Raw genomic sequence first — 24774 nt, forward strand, 5'->3', positions numbered from 1 at the left:
TGTTAATTTTATAATTTTATTTTTTAAACTTTTTTTTGCTTTGTTTACTTTGATGCAATGCGAAGATGGTAAAGACAGATTCTAAGGTTCTAAGGGGGTTCCAAAGTATTGTAGGTTATGGATATCAGACGTATTTTGCCCATATCTGATATTAGCCCAGAAGCAGTAACTGAGCATGTGAAAAGTTTCCAGTCTTTGTAGCCTACACTTCACATAAGCTGTCCCAAAGCTGTGTCACATGTTGCCCAATGATCTACACATCTGTATCAAGAATTGTTCTTCCTGTAGAAATGAGGTTACCATGTCATGGAGCTTTCATGTTATCATTACCATTCTATGTTAATAGGAGGTACCTGAAACACTTGAAAATCTGCACTGCACACATATTAGTGTTAACAGCTAAGATTGAAAGAGACAAAATCTTCATTTGTGCTGTGGGACAGAGGCATCAGCTGGAGAAAACATACAATTTCCAAAGAATGGCAATGCTCCCTTACGCAAAATAAGTTTCATAAGTTACATCAAGGCATCAGGGAGCTTTGTTATTAACTCCACAGCCTGGATACAAAAACAAAAAGTTGGGTTGGATTTTCCACAGTATTGGATCATGGAAATATGCCCTTCGGCCCAACTTGCCTATGCTGCCCTTTTTTAAAAAAATCCCGAAGCTAGTCCTAATTGCCTTCATTTGGCCCATATCCCTCTGTACCCATCTTAAATGACAAAATTGTACCCGCCTCTACTACTACCACCTCGAGCAGCTTGGTCCAGACACTCACTACACTCTGTGAAAAGATTGTCCCTCTGGACCCTTTTATATCTCTCCCCTCAAACCTGTGCCCTCTAGTTTTAAACTCCCCTACCTTTGGGAAAATATATTGACTATCTAGCTCATCTATGCCCCTCATTATTTTACAGACTTCTTTAGGATCACCCCTCAGCCTTCTATGTTCCAGAGAAAAAAGTCCCAGTCTATCCAGCCTCTCCTTATAACTCAAACCATCAAGCCCCGGTAGCATCCGAGTAAATCTTTTTTGCACTCTTTCTAGTTTAATATCCTATAATAGGGTGACCAGAACTGTACACAGTATTCCAAATGTGGCTTTACCAATGTCTTGAACAACTTCAACAAGACAGCCCAACTTCTATATTCAATGTTCTGACCAATGAAACCAAGCATGCCAAATGCCTTTTTCACTACTCTGTCCACCTGTGACTCCACTTTCAAGGAGCTATGAACCTGTACCCCTAGATTTCTTTATTCTGTAACTCTCCCCAATGTCCTACCATTGACTGAGCCAGTCCTGCCCTGGTTCAATCTATCAAAATGCATCACCTCGCATTTATCTAAATTAAACTCCATCTGTCATTTGTCAACCCACTGGCCCAATTGATCAAGATCCCATTGCAATCCGAGATAACTTTCTTCACTGTCCACTATGCTACCAATCTTGGTGTCATCTGCAAACTTACTAGCCATGCCTCCTGTATTCTCATCCAAATCATTAATATAAATGAAAAATAACAGTGGATCAGTGGCTGAAATTGTACCTACACCCATGAATCAATCTCTACTAACAACCAGCTCAATTTCCCTGAGCACCTTCACTATATATTGTGGTTACCTCATACTAGTAGGTCCCAAGTAGATAGCTGCAAAAGTAATGTCTGAGAATGTAGCTGTAGTGAAACGTCTGAGGATTTTGTTTCTTCAGGCAGAGAGTTGAGAAATCTGAAGACTCCACTGGAAGGTCTACTCATCAACTACGGCCTATGGGGCAAATTGTGACCTTGGAAATGAGTGATATTTCCATCAACCCCATATTATTATTATTGAGTGATTTGGCAGCCAAGGTCAGCAATGTGCAGTAATTGGCACTTTACCAAATTGCAACAAAATTGATCAAATTTGCAACACCATCTGCAAACAGAAGAGGCCACAATAGTTTTGCAACCCCTCTCTTCCGTGCACGTGTTCCTTTACTTCAGCTGGACATGTACTGGAAGAGTTAGATGATATCAGCACCTTTTACACTCTTCAGAAACCTGGGCTGCATCCTGTATAATGGCATTCATCATGCCTTTACTTTGCCAAGGGGGAAATAAAGCCCCCAATTAAAAGCAAGGAGCTTCCAACCTAATTGACAAAGCTTCTGCTGAAAGTTAGCCAGCCACCTCATAACCATCAGAAGTAGTAGGTGGTTGGGATTTAAAGTGTTCAAAGTACGAGACACAATAGCAGTAACATTTGTTTTCAGTGAAGTGTTTTTGTTTCTGATGGAATACATGCCTGAAGATTTGGGGCATGGATGAAGACTACTTATGTGAAGGAATAAAAGAAAAATCTCCAAATGTAAATTTGGTGGCTCTGGAAGACAACAGCATGCCATTAAACAGCTGAATTGAGTCCATCGCCAATGGGACACAGATGGTAGCACTAATTTGGTGGCTTACACCAGTCATTTTGTGAGGGAGACATGACTGTCTGAAGAATCGTTACGGAGTCATGGTGCAATACCTGTAACTGGATCATCAGGTGGAGCTGGGTATCAGCAGAGGTCAGAAGCTACCCATGATGTTTATTCAACCTGGCATCTTGCAGTGACTGCTCTCATAACAGCGGAAGACATGAGATATACCAGTGGTTCCTGAGGCCCAGTCCACAAAATTAACTTAATTTAAAATATGTACCTAAGAATAATTTGGTTAAAGTAAACTTTAAAAAAAAACTTACCTGCAGCTTGCTTCAAGTCTTGTCTCTTTCATCAGGTCTGCAGTGAATCCAACTAGGTGTCAACTACTTTTCCGCTGTGGTATGCTTTATATGAGGTGGGATGGAATATTTGGGGTGGGGAAGGACAAGTTGAGGGGACAGCAGGGTACTGAAATCAACCTCAGCACCAAGCCAAGTCTCCGGCTGCTATTTACATACAGTGAAGTTGGCAAGTGTCAACTAAAAAGACTCCAAAATATGCTTTTTGGGTTAGACTTCCGTCTCATCTTACTGAATAACACTGTAGAACAGCCAGGGGCAATTAATGTCTTGGCATATCTGACTACACACGTCAACATCCACATCAGTAGCTGTTTATTATGGGGAGAGACCTCAGCACGTTCATCTTATTGCAGCTCACTACACCCAAATATTTTCAAGAAGGAAAATGGGCAAATGACTTAAAGCAGGGCCATCCTTTCAATCCACAGTTGCAGACTTCACTGAGAAAGCCAACAGCAGAAGAACACCTCATCCGGGTCACTGTTGCATCCATCTTCTGATTCTCAACATTGTAACTTGGTCACAATTAAGACGTGTGTGTTAAAGATCAATGGTTGAATACAATACTTGTACTTCCCACAAGGGGCAACACTATCCACTACTGATTGTGTCATGGTTCATTGGTCCAGAAGAGTTGCGCGCAAAATTGAGAATTGACCTTTGATTTCCTTCTGTAACCGGCTAATGGCTTTCTCTTAAGGTTTAAATGTCTGGTTAAGCAATCAATGCAATGCTATATCCATTTTCCTCCTACCATATGGCTATAGTGCAGCAAGAGGGATCCTCTAAACGATATTTCTCAAGATCTTACATGTTTTTTTAATATTGCCATTTCAACTTTATTTAGATTCTATTTATTGCTGTTTGTTTTGAATTATTAAGACTGCACAAGGGAAGAACACCAACTGGGGGAAATTGGTAGATTTTAAAAAATTAAACTGAAAATAAGTTATCAATAGTCCCGACTACATTTCCGTTGTCATCAACAGGTGTCCTCCCTGCCCACCTGAGAAAGAGTACTGAGTGATGCTCCGAGTCCTTCAGTCACCATGTAAATTCATTTGGAAAGATCTTGAGGATTCAATGACAATGAGAGGCAGTAGCGGGGAGGTGGAGAAATCCATTGGGATTGGTACTTCATTTTTCTCATGTCTTGTGAATTCAGGAGGAGTTTAAAACAAAACGTGTGTAATTCTCCAACATGCCCAGTCATTTTTCCAGGATCAGTCGATAACTTCCTGACCAGGCAGCTAAGTATTATTGTGATCTCAAAAACATTTTCCAATGATGAAATGTTAGCACTGGGTTATGCGCTATACAAGTCGTAAACAAATCAAGACAACTCTGTCACGATATTATTTGGCGCATTTCTCACTTCCATTTGGGGCATCCACTTATGAGGATACACTTGCTGTGACAGTCACATATCTATGGAGGATAAACTGGCTCCAAAGTCAGATTACCTACTTACAGCAGATAATATCTCCTCCATACCAGACTTTTCCTCTTTCTCTGCTTGCAAACTTGTACATACTTAGTACTCTCATGTTGTTCTCATTTCTTTTCCCTCATGCCATTTTGGTTGAGGAAAAATTCAAGATTTTAACTGTAGGCAAAACAAAAATGCAATCCAAAAAGCCTCGTAACAAATTTTAATTGCTTCTTGGAAGATCTGGCTGCTCTATCCTAAGGATCCATAGAATAGAATCCCTACACTGCAAAAGGAAGCTATTTGGCTCATCGAGTCTGCACGGATTCTCCAAAAAAGCATCTTACCCAGGTTCATTCCCTATCTTGGTAATCCCGCACATTTCCCATGATTAATTCATCTAACCTACACATCTTTGGACTGTGGGAAGAAACCAGAGCACCCAAAAGGAAACCCATGCAAACAAGGGGAGAACATGCAAACTCCACAATCACCCAGGGCTGGAATCAAACCTAGGTCCCTGGCACTGAGAGACAGGAATGCTAACAACTGTGCCATCCTGTTGCCCACATCTCCAGAAGCGCATTGTTGCTGCAATGTGTGCCATCTATAGGATGCACTGAAGCAACTCACTTAGACTTCAGTAACATCTCCCAAACCTGTGACTTCCACCATTTACAAGTTAATGGACAGCAGATGCATGGGAACACAGTCACATTTAAGTCTCACACTCCATCCTAACTTAGAACATATAGTTGGCAGTTTCTACACAAGTCAAAATGTTGGAACACACTACCTAACTGCATTGCAGGATCATCACCACACAAATTTCAGCAGTGCACCTACATCTTCTCAGAGCAACTCTGGATGGACAATAAATGTCAGAGTTCTCAGTTTAAAAAAAAGACCCTGGAGAACAGGTGTTAGCTTCAATGATATGGTTTATCCCAACTTATTATCAGGTCAAAATTTGTTTAATTAGTTCTTCAATTTATATATTTTACCACGTTGAGAAGAGACATAGGTGTTAATTAACATGCACTCCCATCCAGGAAAGTCTGATATGAAAGGTTGCTTCTGGCATCAAGGCCTTCCAATAGCTGCTCATTATCAGCTTATTCAAGTTGGTGCAGGAGACAATAATTCACAACTATTGTCACTTTGAGTTAAGATATCTGAAGGAGCAAGTACAATCGTATTTTAATCTGCTAAAGCAGCTTTCTCTATTTATCTCCATCATAACGAACTTATGGTTTAGCATGAGATTTGGTTTCTGACAAGTGAGTGCCTTGTTTTTGTACCTACCTGAGAGATTTGATTGTTCTTCTTGGCAGCTGCCTTTTTCTGGCGAGTATAGGAGTGTGTTGGGAGAGGGTTTGAAATGTAACATACACAATGTACATATTCATGGGAATAGAGTTAGGTCATAGAGGGCGGCACGGTGGCACAGTGGTTAGCACTGCTGTCTCTCAGCGCCAGGGACCCAGGTTTGATTCCTGGCTTGGGTGACTGTCTGTGTGGAATCTGCACATTCGCCCCGTGTCTGCGTGTTTCTCCTCTGGGTGCTCCAGTTTCCTCCCAATCTGAAAGACGTGCTGGTTCGGTGCATTGGCCATGCTAAATTCTCCCTCAGTGTACCCGAACAGGCGCCGGAGTGTGGCAACTGGGGGATTTTCACAGTAACTTCATTGCAGTTTTAATTTAACCCTACTTGTGACACTAATAAATAAACTTTAACATGGTCATAGTGGGGACGTGGGGGAAGAGACTGCAACATTCAAAAGGTTGCTGTGCTGAAACATTCTGAATAGTTGAATTTAGAGATTTCTTTACAGTATCATGGTCAATGTTGTGGAAAACAAATCAACTAGAAAGAAATCTAAAAAATTCTGTACATAGTACCTAAATTCACCAGAATTACACCAGAGTTTAAAATGGTTAAATGAGGACATATTGCATAAATTATTGCATTTCATTTATATAGAAGAGGAGTTTGCACATTCTCCCTATGTCTGCGTGGGTTTCCTCCGGATGCTCTGGTTTCCTTAGCCATAGTAAACGTGTGGGGGCTACAAGGATAGGGTGAGGGAGGAGGCTGGGAAGGATGCTTTTTTGGAGAGTTGGTGTAGACTTGATGGACTGGATGGCCTCTTTCTGCACTGTTGGGATTCTATGGTTAAGGGGTGATGTAATTAAGCTGTCGATGGTAGATAGAGGTAAATTATTTCCTCTGGTGGGGTAGAGTCTCAGAATAAGTGACGCAATCTTAAAAAAAAAGAGACATACAGTGAGGGGTGATGCCAAGTAGAACTTCTTACACAAAGAGCAGTGAAAATTCGGAACTCTTCCCAAAAAGCTTTTGAGACTGGATCTCAATTGAAAAATCGCAAAATTCAGATTGATGGATTTTTGGTAGGTAATGATATTAAGGGTTACAGAACTAAAGCATGCCAATGGAGTAAAGATATAGATCAGTTACGATCTCAACAAAAAGGCAGAACGGGCTCAAGGGGCTGAACTGTCTGCTCCTGTTCTGAATTTCCTTAATTTCCTAAAAGGAACAATATAAAAAAATGTTTTCTTAGAACAGTTGCTACTAGAATTTCAATGCTGACAGAACTATAGCACTTTCCCTGACAGCATTATCCTACAAAGGAGGGAGCTGTATGTTCAGTTACATTCATCTCATCCCTTACATGAGAACCAACATCTTTCTCCAATTTCTTAGGTTTACCCTTTCTCCTGGGGATGGCAACTCACATTCAGTCTTCACATGCAAAGCCAGTGAGTCTGAAAGGTTTTCCAAATGTAAGCCACCAGAACGGAGTGCACCCTGTCCCCATTTGCAGTTCTGGTTCTAACCAGCCAATTACATTGCCATCACAAACTATGTTTTATTTTCAGTGCCAGCCTTTCTAGAAAAGCCAGATCAAATTCAAGTGCACCACATCCACTGCTGCACACCTATCAAGCTCCTCATTTTCTCACAAATTCATCATGAACTCCCCTTCATTAAGCCACTTTGGTTAACATTTCATTTATATCCTGATGCTGCATGGTCTTATCATTAATAAGAGTTTTAATAACTTAACCCGCTATGGAAATCTCAAACACAGATCTGTAGTTTCTTGGATCATTTTTACTACCTTATTCATAGAGAAGAATATCATCAGCCTTCCTTTAGTCCCCTGTCAGCTTTCCAGACCAAGATTGAACATCCCAAATTTCAGCTAGTTAATGATATGAAGAGTCATAACTGATCATGGCAATACCCTTGGGTTCTCTTTAGAGTTTATGTAATCTACCTGTCTCCTGATTGAGAAAAACTAAGGCAATAAAACTTGAGCACAGTTGCAGATGTATAGTATTAACTGTTATGCCCGATCCAACCCCATACCTTGTTTTTCTTAGTGTATCTTTAAAAATACTATTTCATTCCTCTTGCTACACACAATTCAAAATTTGTCTTTGCCATTCTGATGCTTTTTGGTATTTAAACACTTTCAATTTGCACCAATTTTCTTCATGGCCTTAAATGTCGTGTCTTCTCTGCATGCTGCTTACTTTTATTTATTCATTCATGGGACTTGGGCATCGCTGGCTGGCCAGCATTTATTGTCCATCCCTAGTTGTCCTTGGAGGGTAGTTGAAATCAACCACATTGCTGTGGCTCTGGAGTCACATGTAGGTCAGACCGGGCAAGGATGGCAGATTTCCTTCTCTAAAGGACATTAGTGAACCAGATGGGTTTTTTTCCGACAATCGACAAAGGTTTCATGGTCATCAGTAGATTCTTAATTCCAGATATTTTTTATTGAATTCAAATTCCATCATCAGCCGTGGCGGGATTCGAACCCGGGTCCCCAGAACATTAGCTGAGTTTCTGGATTAATAATCTAGTGATAATACCACTAGGCCATAAGCTCCCCATGCCATTCAAGTAGGCAGAAGCATTTAAACTTGGTGCCTTTATTCTGCAGGGTACAGATTGATCCACTGCATTCAAAATTGCCTCCTGAAGGAACTCCATAGACCCTCCACTTTCCCAGTCAAACCTCCCAGCCAACTCTGATGAAACTTCCAAAGCACAAAGTTGGTCCTCTTATAATTGATTATTTAGGTAATGTGTTTTGATACCATCTGTAATGCTTCTATTAACTCTAGACATTCAATCCCTGCCTTACCAGCAGAGATATTATTGTCCTTGTTGATTTCTGGTAATCTGAAATCTCCAACTACTATAGTTTGGTTTCCTTGTTCGCTACCTTCCTTATTTTATCCCACAGTTCTAGAACTTTCACCTTGGTTTGAGTTGGTGGGGGTCGGGATAATGTTCTACAACACACCCCAATAACAGTCTATTAGTTGTACCCAAAACGATTCTGTCTCGTCTGTTTTTTTTTCAGTGTCTTCTCTCACTTGTGCCTCAATATTGGCAAATAATGGTTCCACTATTGTTGATGAATTAGAATGTTAGGACATCATGGCAGAGAATTTCCAATGATCATTCTTTTCAAGTTCCAAATTTTACTGCTCCAACTTTTCAAAAAGATCATCTGTCATTTACTGGCAAGCCACAAATTGCTCAAATTAAAACTGAATTTTTGAATTCAAAATTTGAATACAAATTGAAAGATAACAGTTTATGTGGACATCCAGTGTAATATGTGGCACATGGCTTCTGAATTATTTTTTATAGATCAATCCTTTTAATCAATTTTGATTGGCTCTGCATTAAGGATCGGGAATTAAATATAAACTATTATATTTTCAATGCAAATAGACTGGAAATTGTAAATTGGGGAACTGACAAACCACTTCCGTATAAATCATGCATAAATCAAGCTACTGAAAATAATTAATGAATATGCAGGGAAAAAGGGAAAGCACAAGTGAATAACGACATGTTGTGATCCACCTTCCTGGGAGGGGCTGGGTGTGGCTGAATTGAACAATCAGAAACAGATTAGAATTTAACCTCTAGAATCCTTTCTTCAAACTTCTCTCTCCTCCTTTAAAACACAACTTAAAATCTACCACTTTGACCAAGTGCTGGTCACCTGTCTGAATGTCTTCTCCTTTATCCCAGTGGCAGTGTGTGCTGATTATACATCTTTAAAAGGCCATGAACCATTTTACTATGTTAAAGTAGTTATATAAATGAAGTTATTCAGACAGATTCATCACTTATCAAATCTGCGAATCTTTAGCTGATGTGCCCTTAAATGGAAATGCTCACTTTAAATTACCCAGATGTTATGCACAAGTGGCAAGAACCTGGTTATAAATTCAGACATACAAAGGTTGTGTACGGCTCGCATTCTCCATTCGGACGCACAACAACTTTGTCATGTTTATTTTTTGCACCATCTTAAATCAAAGTCTTACCTTTAGTTAGGAAAAACACAGGCTGTCTGTCCAGTTTCTGGTTATTGTTAATCATGTGATTGATCCCTCAGGTGGTTAGCAAAGGTAGTGGTTATATTCAATTTAGATCCTGGCCAACAGCATCATTCAGCACCAGCCTGTAACCTAGCAACTAGCACCTTACAGAGAGAAGATGCCAGGCCGCAGTCCTTGTCAGCATTACATGAAGCCTGATAATTCTGTCTCGCTGTATAATTCAGATTTTACACAGTAGCATGTTGGCTGCTCACCAATTCCCTCCCTCCGTTATATCTGGAACTACATTCAAAGGCTTTACTGTAGCTGCTATTCACAGCTGAGTCCCGATTTCCCACTTCTGTTCGAGTCTGGGCCCAATTCTGTGCCCTCCCTCCATGCTGTCACTACTCAAGGCTGCTTGCATTAGCCTCGATGTTAAAAGTTAACAATAAAAAGAGTTAACATTTTAGCATATAGTGCACGTGTACCCCACTCAGACAGACAGCAGTTGATTGCCAAAGAGTATGCACCTGCAGAGCAGTGATCTGGTGATGAACACAAGGCACACACAGTTAAGAAAAACATCGGCCGTTTGTCCAGTTATTGGATATTTCTCAGGTGGTCAGCAGTGGTAATGGTCAGATACCTGAACAGAATAGAACAAAGCTGGGGCTTCTGGTAGGGAGGGGAACAGGAAGATAAACAAGATGGGAATCGAGCTCTGTTAGATTTTGATTTTAAATAGATGGTTTTCCTCAGAGTTGCCATGTCTAAGCCAGCAAAGCAGGGCTACAGCATATAGCCAAGTCTGAAATTGAAGTTTGGTGCCATGCCAGATTTAGGGTTGCAAGTCTGGACACTGATTTCAATCCCGAAAATTGAGGCACACGCCATGGCTCAAAAGCACTCCATCACTGAAAAGTCAGTCTAACGGTCACAAGCTAGATGGCGTTACATTCAAACAGAATCCTCTTCTGTTGCTCATGGGCATAAGGGAAGGAATCTGAAATGTTTTCTTCAGACGCTTTGGTTAACCCTGGCGAATAGTGAACAGCTGTGCCAGTCACAGCAGTGTTAAACAACAAAGAAACAGAAAACAAAAGCAGTTACAAACAAAAGGAGGGAAGACTAATACAAAGAAATGCGGAAATTATGAAATGCATGATTGAAAATGTGCAATTTGTACAAGGTGGTGACAGTTGCAGTAAGGTTGCAAAACACCTGGAAATGCTATAAGGGCTGCTTTACCCTGTAAATGGGTTCCAAAGATTAGGAATAATGTAGCAGGCCATCCTTTGAAGAATAGGATGAGGGTTTTTTTAGGATTCATTTCAAGTTTTATACGTACATCAGCATCAGACATGGGCGGCGCCTCCTCCATATCTACTTCATGCTTGCTGGCTGCCCGAGAGGCTGACCCTTTGGTTTCATGTTGTAATCTTTCACTTTGTTCCTGGGCCTGTAACAAAAACATCAAAACATCACACCTCACACAACACTGTCTATGGTCCTGGCTCAATGCAAAGGTAACACTGTTGGGGATATTTACTTATCAAGTTGATAATGTTTGGTTTTATTTAAAGTAAATTGAATATATATGATTTTGTATCACCACAGCCAATTGCGAATCCAGTCATTTCAGATGTGGTCAGTTCACCATCTGCGCATAGCTGTGTCAAATTGAGTAGACATTGCTCGCCGAAATTAAAACCAGGGCAGACTTAAGATTTCAGATTCCCTCCAGCCTCCCACTTTCACCCCACCCGTCCATCCCTTGAGCTGTTGCTGGGTCCAGAGCAGAGCTGTGATGTTTTGTATGTTTTTTTTTTCCCTTTAGCTTTTCATCATGTTCTTTTATTTTTATACTGTATTGAGAGTAAAACTTCCATCACTAATTTGCTTCACTGTTTTGAAAATGTGGATTACGACCCTCTTTTCCAGCAGCTCATCAAAACAAGAACGCATTTTCCCATGCATATTAAAAACCTCACATCTGTACTAAAGTCATTTACAAAACTTTACTCCCAATTATCAAAATTTTCAATTTGATTTTCCTGTCCACGTTCACAATGCTAATTGGCTACATAAGCCGGACATATTGTCATTACACTCTTCCACCAGTGGAGACACCTCAACTTTACCACTCCCAGCTCCTCAAACCTGTACTGTCAAGAAATTCATGTTCCAACTAGCCGTGGATTTGTCTCCTAAATGTTGTAAGTCTTGCATTATATAGAGAACATAAAAATTGAATATATAAAATCAAGCATCTTTAAAATGTGGAATAAATGTGGAATCTGCATTTGAATCATTCTGGCCTGGATGCCAGCTTCCCGAGGGCTGCAATTGGTCTCTGACGCCATACAAGAATCGACTACTGCAAAATAAATTTCTTCATAATCCAGTCATTTAACAACATGGTGTTTTGTTTAATCTATTTTCACTTTTAAGTCTGTCTGCGCTTTATAGTCTCAACATTTTATTGACCGGAATATATTCCTGGCCAGCTGTTAACCTGTAAATTGCCTGTACACATTAAAATAAATTCTCCTTTATGCCTTGACTTTTCAAAATTTTTGCTTTTTATCTCAGATTTGTTTTTTTCAATTAGAACTGATACAAAACAGTCTTTTCGAATCTCCCTTAGCCTTGTTTTTATTAGAAAGAGAGAACAGTTTAATTTTTTCACCTTTTACTTAGGTTTAGTTTTGATATGGCATACAGAATTCATAAATTTAAGAAAATTTCCCAATTCCATTCCCCTCTCCATGAAACAAGTGTTTAATGTTATGTCAAAATGGGCTAATTTTAGGTATGTCCCCCCCCCCCCCCCCCCCCCGACTTTGGTCTGGATTTTCCCCCTGAAGTTGTTCCTCTTTGTCTACTCTATTGAATCCTTTTATCATTTTAATCAGCCCCCAACTTTCTAAATAAAGTCCCACGTTTGTACTACCTATCCTTAATTTAATTCCTTATGCCCAGTATCACACTGGTGAATCTGGATGTTGTATCCCCTCCAAAAGTCAATATTTCTTTCTCGAGCAATGGTGCCCAAAATCCAATGCAGCACTGAAGACTTAGCACTGAAAAGTCAGAACAGAACTTTACCACAAATACTGTAACAAATACCACAAAGTTCATTACAATAAGAAAGTTTTGCATCATGATGGAACACAATAAATGATGTGTACTAACTGAACATTAACATGTCTGCTTTTTTGTATAATTTTATTTACAAAGCTCCCTGATAACAGTCTGAATAATTCCATGAAGTGGAACACACGCACATGGAAAGCATTCTTCCACAGTACTGAAGTGTGGTTAGGGGACAGTTAGTTGCTAGATGAATCAGTAGTTACTATACTTTAGTAAATAGTCAGTGAAGGAGGATAGGGTAGCTCAGTTTCAGAACAAACCCCAAATTTTCAAATGCACAGAGTGGAATAGTTTTCTTGTGTGAAACGAAGCTGATGGTATGTAACACACGGATACACAAATAGCAATGCAAGTCAGCATTGTAGGAGTTAACCTAGAGCATCTGTTCCAATAGAATGGATGGATGCAAGTACAGCTGTACTGGGATCATCTAAATGAAATTACATTACAAAGAATTCAAAATAGGACAAGACAGACAACCACACACAGTTTATTCTACTTACCTGAGCAGTAATGATCTCTCTTTAACCATGCCGATATGTTTAAATTAAAACTGTTCCCTGACAGGGAATGGTGTTTGAATTTCAGCTAAGGTATGATACTCACAGATCTGCTCTCTCTCTCTTCCCAAACTGCCAGTTCCTTCGATTCTATTTCCTCAGGACTCATACGTACCAGGTGAAATGGAACAATCTCTTCTCGCACAACACGTCGGAAGAGCCCCTACAAGACAAATTGGTTCGACTTTATCCAATTGTAAAGATGCTCTTTCACAAACTTCATGAGTGAATACAAAAGGTATTTATTAATAAGTATTGTACAGCAGCCAGATGGCTGTAGCCAGCTCCCAAAATGTTTCTGCCAAGGAGCCTTTTTTCACCAGGGGGTGATTCGAGTCCCAAATAGTCATACTGGCCATGTGACCCTTAATCTACTGTGTTGCTCTTAAGGGGACAATCACCACATCCCTCCCCCTTTAAGTCCTTTATACATTCTTCAATAACTAACTCACTCATTAAATATTAACTAAACATTATCTACGAGTTGAACAATTAAAGAGTCTTTGAGGGGATTTTTCGGTTTCTTGTAGAGCAGTGTAATTCTGTTGTCTGAGATGCTTCCACAGGATCGATGTCAACAGGAACTGCAATAACAGGTACCTCTTCTGGCACAGGCAATTCATCACTATTTGCTTCCATGGAGACATCAGTTATGTCGATAACAGGTCAACCAAACACTTTGGTGCTTACATGTTCATAAACATTGCTTGATGGCAACACTGACTGCTGGAATGTCTCTCTACTCCTCATCTGGTCCACGTGCTGATAAGTGAGCTGTCCCTCCACGTCCACTTGGTATAAAATTACAGTCTTGGAGACAATAATTCCGGGGATCCAACTTGATCCATGACCCAAGTTTCTCAAGTATTTGGCTTCATTTACTGTAAATAATTGCGCTGTACTAAGTGAATTGTGGCTTGCTTTCTGATTACTTTTACCCTCCTTGCCAAATTTGGAAGCACGAAGCTCAATCTCATTCTGAGGTGACGTTTCATTAGCAGTTCTGCTAGTGGAACTCCCACTGTTGTATGAGAAGTGGTATGATAGCTCAGAAGGAATTGAGGGATTTTGGTCTCCAAGGTTCCTCTTGACAGTTTCTTTAAGCCAAACCTGGAAATTTGGATGGCTGTCGCAGCTAGTCCATTTGAAGCTGGGTCATAAGGCACAGTTCCATTATGTTTAATACCGTCAAGAGCGATGATGTTTTGGAACTCAGCAATTGTGAATATGATTCCATTGTCTAATACCATGACTTCAGGTAACCTGTGAAAAGCATTGGCATAATCTTTCGATGGTAGCATGCGATGTGGGTTTCCTCCGGATGCTCCGGCTTCTTCCCACAGTCCAAAGATGTGCAGGTGAGGTTGAATGTCCCAAGATGTGTAGACTAGGGGGCTTAGTGGGGTAAATGCGAGGGGTTACGGCAATAAGGCCTGGGTAAGATGCTCTATTGGAGAGTTGGTGCAGACTCAATGGGCCAAATGGCCTGTTTCTGCACTGTGGGGATTCTATGGTGGGATTTTATGATTCACCTCAAAAACGTCCACCTATTTAGAGTGTGCATCAATCACAAGCAAAAACAGAGTGCCCAGGAATGGACCGACATAATCAATATCGATTCGTATCCCTGGCTGGCCAGGCAATTCCCAAGGGTGCAGTGGGGCTGTAGCAGGCAACCTTTGTTGCAGCTGGCACGGCTGACAGTGTTTGACCAGCTTCACCATATCAGCATCAATACCAGACCACCACACTACTCCGGGCAAGCACTTTCATCTTAGAGATGTGTAATTCAGTTAGGAGCAGCTCTCTGCCTGGTACAGGAACGACTACTCTTGATGCCATCCTGACAACTCAATTCATTCCTGTGTGCAACAAGTAATTTTATTTCCACGGAAACTGGCTCATTTACCCATCCTAAAGTATTTTGTGTTTCAGTTTGGAAAGAGGGGAATCTCGATTGGTCCAGTTCCCGGTCTGTTTCACATGAGTGGCACACAGTGTCTTAATAAATGTAATGCCATTCTGATTTCTTGTGGTACTGGAGTACACATGATATTTTCTTGCAAGGGTAGGTGGCTAAGAACAGCCACATTCACTGTGTTCCAGGTCAGTGCTTGAAAGTATAGTCATAGGCAGACAGAGTTAACACCCATCGTTGAATTCTTGCCGAGGTGATCAGCAGGAAATCCTTGTCCTCTGGAGACCCAGGAGCGGTTTGTGGTCAGAAATGACATTGAAGTGTCTACCATGCAAGTTCTGACAGAATATCTTGATGCCAAAGACCACTGATAGTCCTTTCCTTTTAAATTGCGAGTAGTCTTTTTCAGCCACATTCCCTATTGGCCTTTGAGAGCCATTGTCCATCTCATGGGACAACACCACACTAACACCATATGGAGAGACATAACAAGTCAATATCAGTTCTTTAGATGGGTCAAAGTGTGCTAACAGGTTTCATAGAATTGTAGAATCCCTACAGTGCAGGGAGGCCATTCGGCCCATCGAGCCTGCACCGACAATCGACCTAGGCCCTATCCCCGCAACCCCACGTATTTACCCTGCTAATCCCTCTGACACTAAGGAGCAATTTACCATGGCCAATCAACCTAACCTGCACATCTTTGGACTGTGGGGGGAAGCCGGAGCACCCGGAGGAAACCTATGCAGACACAGGTAGAAAGTGCAAACTCCGCACAATGACCCGAGACCGGAATTGAACCCAGGTCCCTGGCGCTGTGAGGCAGCAGTGCTAACTTCCCAAAGTGATTTGGAGTTGGGGTTGTAAGACTGCAAATAAGGAAATAGGTTTTGAGTTCCACAACCACTTGGGAAAATTGCTTTGCGTTTTGCCTCCTCTCCTATTTTGTTTGCTTGGAATAACACCCAAGGCCCTCATCATAGTGACCATTCCTCCATGAAGGAGCCAAGTGGGTCTATTTGCTCAAAGAGAGGCATTCTGGTGAGTACCTTCTTTTAGACTTGGACTAAAACAGGATACTCACAGGTGTCGGGCCAGAAACAGTGTAAGGATAATTTATTCTCGTCACCAGACATAAAGATGCTCCTTCACAGACTTTAGTAGTGAACACAAAGGTATTTATTAATAATAATTGTATAGCAGCTGCATGGCTGCAGCCAGTTCCCAAAATGTCTCTGCCTAAGGAGCCTCTCTCACGATAGGGTGATTCCACACCAAATCTAGGTCACACAGGCCATGTGACCCTTGCTCTGCTGCATTGCTCTGAGGAGGACAATCAGCACACAAATATAACTTGAAAGAAAAACAAATAGAATTTTAAAAATATGGCTAAGGCCACAATATGTGATATTTAACATAGATTCAGAGAGCAATAACAGTAGCACCAATTGACTGAGCATAGCAAAAGCATAATGTCATAATGGTTTAAGTTGTAGGGATAATCTTGAATACAGAAGCATAAAGATACCTGGTTCCTGGGGTTCTTCAAATTAAACATAATACTCCGGTATCTGCTCTTGTACTTGCTGTGAGTATCTTGGAAGAGGATGAACAGCTCCTTTTCAATGCTCACTGCTATTTTTCCTATTGCATCTTCCGTCACATCAATATCATCACAGTCATTCACCCTGTGCGAGAAGTACAAAAACATTCAATCACTGCCCTAGTAATGCAAGTACATATCGTTGTCCATTTCAAAACAGGGATTATATATGGCACGAGATGTTTGGAAGTGACTGTTAAGAATTACATTCTGGACAGAATAAAACTACATGTGAAACTGCAGTAAACAACCGGCAGCTTCTGAACAGCTTCAAAGACTATTTCCTTGGGTGGATGGAGCTATTACAAGGGGGCATAACTATAGGGTTTGTGGTGGGAGATACAGGAAGGATATTAGAGGTAGGTTCTTTACGCAGAGAGTGGTTGGGGTGAGGAATGGACTGCCTGCAGTGACAGTGGAGTCAGACACTTTAGGAACATTTAAGCGGTTATTGGATAGGCACATGGAGCACACCAGGATGATAGGGAGTGGGATAGCTTGATCTTGGTTTCAGATAAAGCTCGGCACAACATCGTGGGCCGAAGGGCCTGTTCTGTGCTGTACTGTTCTATGTTCTATGAACAAAATGATGAAACTGTAATATTTTATTAACTGCTGAGCACCTTCATTAGTCCATAGAATCAATAGCTGAATTCAGCTCATCTGGTTATCTGATCTATGTTATTGTGTATTTATTCAAATGTTGAATTAAAAATCATTTTCCAAATGCTTCCTTCAGTCTTCTATTGGCTCATGCTGGGGAATGACTTTTTGGCACCCACAGCACTTCAGCTTTTCATCTATTTTTCTTGCATATTCTCAATGTGACAGAACTGAATGCTACCATCCAGATGTTTACTCACATGTCCTACCTTCTGAAAATATCACAGCCCCGGGGCTATCTTCACCTAAACTACCCTGAGGCACTGAAGCCTCAGCGCATTTCCAGCCTTCTGGCTAAAGCTGGCTAGTAACAAACCAAGGATTCACAAATTACAACTTGGAAATTGGCCATTTGGAAGGGTACACCAAGATGGAACAATAGACTTCCTCCTATATAGTTACCGCATAATCTTTCATGATGTACACATTTGATTCACATGCAGATATCACAAAACTTAGAAATGCAGTATATAAATGAGGGGGATAGTAACAGGCTTCAGGAGGACATAGTCTGGTGAAGTGGATAGAATTATGGCAGATGAAAGTTATCAGTGAAGTGATACATTTTGGTGGAGGCACAATATAAACAACAAAGGGGATACAGAACAGGGAGAGCTACGAGTGTACATATGAAAGTCTTTGAAGGTGACAGGACAAGTTGAGGGCGGCTGTTAAAAATGTTACACAAGATCCTTTGTTATATAAACAGAGGCATAGTGTACAAAAACATGAATGGTATGCTTAACTAGTATAGAATACCGGTAGGCTGCAGCTGGAGTACTGCAGCCTATTCTGGGCAGCACAACTTAGGAAAAATGTCAAGGCCTTGGAGAGGGTGCAGAGGAGATTTAACAGAAAAGCATTAGAGACTTCAGTTGCATGGAGAGATGACAGAAACTGGGGTTCCCCTTAAAGCAGAGGTCAAAGGGAAATTTTGTGGAGGTGTTCAAAAGCAGAAAGGATTTTGATAGGGGCGGCATGGTGGCACAGTGGTTAGCACTGCTGCCTCACAGCACCAGGGACCCAAGTTCAATTTCCGGCTTGGGTCACTGTCCGCACGTGGAGTTTGCACGTTCTCCCCGTGTCTGTGTGGGTTTCCTCCGGGTGCTCCGGTCTCCTCCCACAGTCCAAAGATGTGCAGGTTAGGTTTATTGGCCATGCTAAATTGCCTGCGTCAGGGGAAATAGCTATAGTAAATACATTGGGTTATGGAGATAGGGCCTGGGTGGGATTGTGGTTGGTGCAGACACGATGGGTCAAATGGCCTTCTTCTGCACTGCAAGATTCTATGATTTTATAGAGTTAATGAGGAAAAACTGCTTCGAGTGTCAGAAGGGTAACTAGTGGACACAGGTTTAAGGTAATTGGTAGAAGAACAGCAACGATATGAAAACAATTATGCAGTTATGATGACCTGGAATATAATGCCTAAATGGATGGTCGAAGCAGATTCAATAACTTTCAAAATGAAATTCGATATATACTTGAATTGAAAACATTTAGAGCTATGAGAAAAGAACAGGATTGAGAGATTAATTGGATAGCTTTCAAAGAGCTGTCACAGACATGATGTGCAGAGTGCTGTGATATCCTAAGGTATTGTACACTGTCCTTGGGATGGTGAAGTTGATCTGGAGGCCTAAATGTGTCTTACTGTACTTGTCAGAAAAACACTGGGAAAACAGGATCATGCAAATAACTGACACATCTGATGGACTGACGTGGATAACAAAACTCGGCAAAATACTGAATGTATAAGTTGGATCAAGTTCAATTTTAGGCAAAGAGGTGCACCTTGGCTTAACTGACAAACATGTAAATAAGCACTTAGAAATTAGTAGTAGAAAGGGTCGAGAGCTTCAAGTTTTTAGGTGTCTAGATCACCAACAACCTGCCCTGGTCCCCCCATGCCGACACTATAGTTAAGAAAGCCCACCAACACCTCTACTTTCTCAGAAGACGAGGAAATTTGGCAGGTCAGTTACGACTCTCACCAACTTTTACAGATGCACCATAGAAAACATTCTTTCTGGTTGTATCACAGCTTGGTATGGCTCCTGCTCTGCCCAAGACCGCAGGAAACTAAAAAAGGTCGCGAATGTAGCCCAATCCATCACGCAAACCATCCTCCCATCCATTGACTCGGTCTACACTTCCCGCTACCTCGGCAAAGCAGCCAGCATAATTAAGGACCCCACACACCCTGGACATTCTCTCTTCCACCTTCTTTCGGGAAAAAGATACAAGTCGGAGGTCACGTACCAACCGACTCAAGAACAGCTTCTTCCCTGCTGCCATCAGACTTTTGAGTGGACCTACCTTGCATTAAGTTGATCTTTCTCTACACCCTAGCTACGACTGCAACACTACATTCTGCACTCTCATTTCCTTCTCTATGAACGGTATGCTTTGTCTGTATAGCGCACAAGAAACAATACTTTTCACTGCATACTAATACATGTGACAACAGTAAATCAAATCAAAAATTTTTTTTCAGGTTCCTGAGAAGACAAAACTACTCAAGTTAATAAAGTGCTTTTATCTCTAAACAGACAACGCTGAAGCAAGCGTTAACAAGCTATATTGTAAATTAAATCCACTATTTTCTGCACAACCATTTATTTTACCAGAAACAAATTGCCAAGAACTCTTACTGCTCAGTTAGAAGTTTCATTTTGCTCCAGTTTTTGTAAACCATTGTACAGAAAATGTTGAATTGTTTTAAAGCCAATGATCCATAAATTATTCCTCATTCATGCACATTTTTGTGAAAAGGGCGAACCTATCAGAATTGCAATTTCTTCCAAAATTAAAATTTGATCTTGAAAAACGAAACACAATTTTCAGATGGACGCTGCTTCATTATTCACAACGTCATTCACTCATAACCTACATATTAAATCTAGTTCTTCCCTATCACAATCTTTGTACAAAACAAAATCCTGCATCAACTGTCACTCACCTTTTACAAAGGATCTCTTTAAGTGACCGACGGATGTTATGTCGGATCTGAGGGTTAGAAAGCTGGCTGGTATTTTTTGCAGCTGGGGCAATAGGCTGAACTGCCTGTTTTTCTGCAGCTTTTTTAGCTGGAGGCTGCTCACATGAATATACAGAGTGTTTGACTGCCGATGCAGAATGTTTGGATGGTATTCGGTATTCTGACATTGCGCTGCCTTGTTTGGATGAAGTCAGCTGCTTAGTTGAAATTGGTTGTTTTGATGAAGCTTGGGGTTTAGATGAAGTTTGTTGTTTAGAGGAAGAATGTTGTTGAGGTGCAGGAATAGGACGTTTAGGAGCAACACGGTGTTCCGTTGTACTGGCAGCTTGCTTAGTTGTCATTGCTGATGGCTTTGAGGAAGTAGATTGCAAAGTTGTAGGAGGCTGTTCATCTTGAGACGCAGAAGCAGCTTGCCTGGGGGCAGCTCCCTCGTCCTTTGGAACTGCTGAAAGAAAAATATTTTCAGAGTGAGAATTGTGCAGTATGCTATTGAATTACTGACAATTTTTTGGATGCAAAATAATTGGAAGCACTGCTGTGAAAACATGCTTCAGTTTGACTAGAAGAAAAGATTTGCAAACACATACATTATTTAATTGAATACTGAAGTTTGGGAAACAAAAACTCAGGATGCACTGATTCAACCAGGGAAGTCTAGTAATGTAGCTGATGAATGCAGGCATGCACTGTGCTTACAAATTTCACTTGCTTTGTCCAACATTGCAACATAACTAGAATTTACATTCACTCAAAGTAGTTTGTTTCATCAAGTTATCACAGGGTCTCAGTGCACCCTGCACGTACCTGGCTAGTATCGAGACTGGCAAAATAAAAAAAGCCCTCTCAAAGTTGGCTTCTAATTTTACCACTTGTACCTATCATGCTGAAAAGAAAATATATGTGCACTTGCAATACATTTTGCCAAGATTACTGGAAATAGGTTCTCGAACAGTGTCAGGTTCACAAGAACTGCCAGGAGCTTACTGCTGTACACATGATGATAGAGCTCTCATATTTTCCCAGCTAGAGTATTAGCACTGTAATTTCTAAAATTTTCATAATACATTTCAAATAGCCCATGCAAAAAGTGCTATGATTATACTGGATAATTTATCAGTATCAGAGCGTGCAATAAAGTAATGCATAATACTCAAAAACAATTCCAAAATGGTGAGAGAATTTTAAGTTCAGTTTCATAAATTCATTAAAAGTAATTTACAAAATATGCAAAGTACCAGACTTTAAAACTGCTTGAATTCAACATATGGATGAACACAAGGTGAATCACTTGGCAATTTGTACACCAGCACCTACTGCTTTTCAGCTCAAATCGACTGAATTGCAATTGATTACCCAGAGTTCAAAGTACTCCATTTCTACTGGAATGAGCAATGCCATGTGGTCTATAACCCTACTGGGTAGTGCACAATTTGTTTTTAAAATCATGACCAGCTTGAGTTTAATGAGAGTAAAAAATAAATAAAAAGTCACAATTGGTGCAAATATATCAGCTGATGTTCTTAGTTCATCAATCCCTGTCTCCTTTAATGCATGCATTTTATCGTGTACCTAACCAATTGTTAAATTCATATTGGTTGCACAATAACATCCTTTATTTTGTGTAATGACTGTGCTGTGTAACAGTCGGTGACTTTTTATAACCTATGTCAGTTAAATCCATGGCAGCATTTTCACAAATCAAAAAAGTTTAAGCTCTAGAGACTTCAACACAACCTAGGCTGACATTTCAGCTCAGCGCCATGGAAGCGCTACATTGTCCGAGGTCTTGTTTTTCAGTTGAGGCACTGAACCGAGGCCCTGACTACTCTTTTAGATGGATGTAAAAGGCACCATGGCACAGTGTGAAGAGGAGCAGGGGAATTCTCCTGATGTCCAGGCCAACAACTATTCCCCAACTAACATAATAAGATTAACCTGTCATTTATCTCATTGTGGTTTGATTTGGCTATTCCTTTAGGCTACTTAAAAGTTTATGTACATACTTCAAAGTAATTCATTAGGTGCAATTCTGGAACACCCAGAGGACATGGAAAACAGGGTATCAATGCAAGCTTCTTGTATGACAAAAGTTTTAAAGCAACTTGTGCTTTAAGAGAATTGAATTTACTATGCAAGATAGCAGAAAGTTAAGCCAGAGTGCAGTAGTCAACAGAATACTACTGTGGCAATTATAGCTGAAGTGTATCTCACAACTCCTATACAAATGATAAGAGTACAGTACCACCTTGCTTTACAACAGATTTCAGCATTTAAATTCCTACTACCTGAAATGCACAAACAGATTTTTTTTTTAAATGTCCTAGCAATGCAGGAACACATTTTATCAGTATCATCTGCTCTTGTATTCAACATAACTGTCTTGAGATTTTAGATTAAACTTAAATGTGACAAATAAGTAGACTTAATTATCTTTAATTTTTACATTTGTTTTCATCATTAGAAGTACATCTAATAGGGTCGCAAAACATGCATCCAAAAAAATGCTTTGGAAGTCTAATTGTAATTTAATCCAATTCTTCAACCTCAGGTCTGGAATTATCATCTGAATCTCTGGACCACATCTCCAAAACCTTCTCTCTAGCCTCTGCTCACCCCACTAATACAATTTATTAAATATATTTAAATGAAACAAAGTATTTACATATTTGTGGATTTAGAGGCTTTGTCAAAATTCTTTATGTAATAGATAACTTGACACTGGTCGAGCTTCAATTGTGTGTGCCTTACCTAGGATACTTGCTGGGTAGGAATTGTAATACCAAAAATTGGCACAGGAGTAGAAAAGGACTATTTGTTTAAGGCGCCATATTCCCATTAATTTTATTTGCATAATGCCGATTTCACATGTTGGGTGTTTCAAAATATCATTTGATTATAATCCTCAACTATGGTGTCCATTAGAGGCCATAAGATTATACTGGAGTCCCAGACCAGGACACTTAAACGCAATCTAGGCAGATAGGTTAGTACACCACCAAGTGGAACACACTTTTGTAGAAGAGGGTATCTCTCAGATGAGAAATCCTAACCAGGCTCCGCTGCCCATTCAGGTCGATGCATGCCATCATGTGCCGAGGATTTCCTGGTACTGCCAATATCTGCCCCTTAAATAGCAGATTAATTTATCATTTACTATTACTCTTGGGACCTTCAAAACACACAAATGACCTATTGTATAAACAGCAACTGTCCTACAAGCAACACATTTGTTTTTAATCTTTTAGAATGTCTCCAACATTCTACAAATGTGTTTTTTTTACAGAAAGATTGCTGCAGTAATGAAGGTGCCACCATGGGAATAGAGCCATTTATCTACCTGTTCCAACTGCTCAGGTGATGTTGAAAGATTCCATTGTAAGTTTTGAGATTCAGAATTCACCCAGTTTCTCAATTATCCTTCATCCAGGATCAACAAAACAAACAAAAATAAACAGCTGATGATTGACCTCAATGCTGTTCCTGGGTGTTGCTGCTGCAAAATTACACCTGCCTGAACAGCTACTCTGAAACTAACTTACTGGGTGAAGCATTTGAGATGGTTTGTCAAATACTTCTAGTATTATTTTTAACCTTTTATTTCTACTGGATATTCCATGCAACTATACATTAAATATAGTCCCTTTACTAATTTGGATCATACTAATTGGTAATCATTTAGATGCTTCAAGACAGGAAAAACAATTGTAGCATGGCTTGCATTTAACATGAAACTGGTTCCACTTCCAAAATCAACCAGGAATGTAATTCTGTTGTCTCATTTCACAATCTAATAATAACCTTTAAAATAAGAGAACAGTTATGAATGTAGCTACTCCTCTTTGCCCTATTTATGGACAAGCCAAATATAGACACCTTTATTTTTAAACAATCTTGTGGTTTTTCTTGTACGAAACCACCTTCACTTACACACCCTTTGGTTCCTTAGTTTCACTTTCCTGCATATGTTCATTACAACAATGTTGACCGTTAGCAGGTATCTCACAAATGCACAGAAGCAGCTTTCCTGCTTTTGCAGAGTGAAGCAACATTTTTGGGAGTGGTTTCCATGGACTTCAGCAAGACTTATCCAAGGATTAAAATGTAAAATTCTTTCCCTCAATATTTCTTGCATTAGATTCAAAACCAATTTCAAGTGAGCAATTAAATTAGAAATTTAGAAGAAATTAGTGTAAAGATATATGAACATTTACTGCGGCATTTAAAATATATATGCATCAAAAATGCAAGATTATTTGCACCACTTAATATAGGAGCCAGAAAAT

General features: G+C 40.2%; 1 protein-coding gene across 6 annotated transcripts in view; it reads right to left on the minus strand.

Annotated features, from left to right (window-relative positions):
* Positions 1 to 24774, minus strand: part of LOC144508666 (death-inducer obliterator 1-like) — a 123827-nt gene that overhangs the window by 19314 nt on the left and 79739 nt on the right. For 3 of the 6 annotated variants that reach the window (XM_078236907.1, XM_078236906.1, XM_078236904.1), the window contains 4 exons: positions 20453 to 20936; positions 16753 to 16912; positions 13353 to 13469; positions 10939 to 11049 (listed from right to left, as the gene is read on the minus strand). In XM_078236907.1, the coding sequence (XP_078093033.1) occupies positions 10939 to 11049; positions 13353 to 13469; positions 16753 to 16912; positions 20453 to 20936 (872 nt within the window). Of the gene's footprint in view, positions 1 to 5130; positions 6757 to 10938; positions 11050 to 13352; positions 13470 to 16752; positions 16913 to 20452; positions 20937 to 24774 lie in introns of those variants that run through there. The other 3 variants (XM_078236908.1, XM_078236909.1, XM_078236905.1) reach the window with 3 other exon arrangements.

This window comes from Mustelus asterias, chromosome 20 (genome assembly GCF_964213995.1).
Source record: "Mustelus asterias chromosome 20, sMusAst1.hap1.1, whole genome shotgun sequence".
Lineage (NCBI taxonomy): Eukaryota > Metazoa > Chordata > Chondrichthyes > Carcharhiniformes > Triakidae > Mustelus > Mustelus asterias.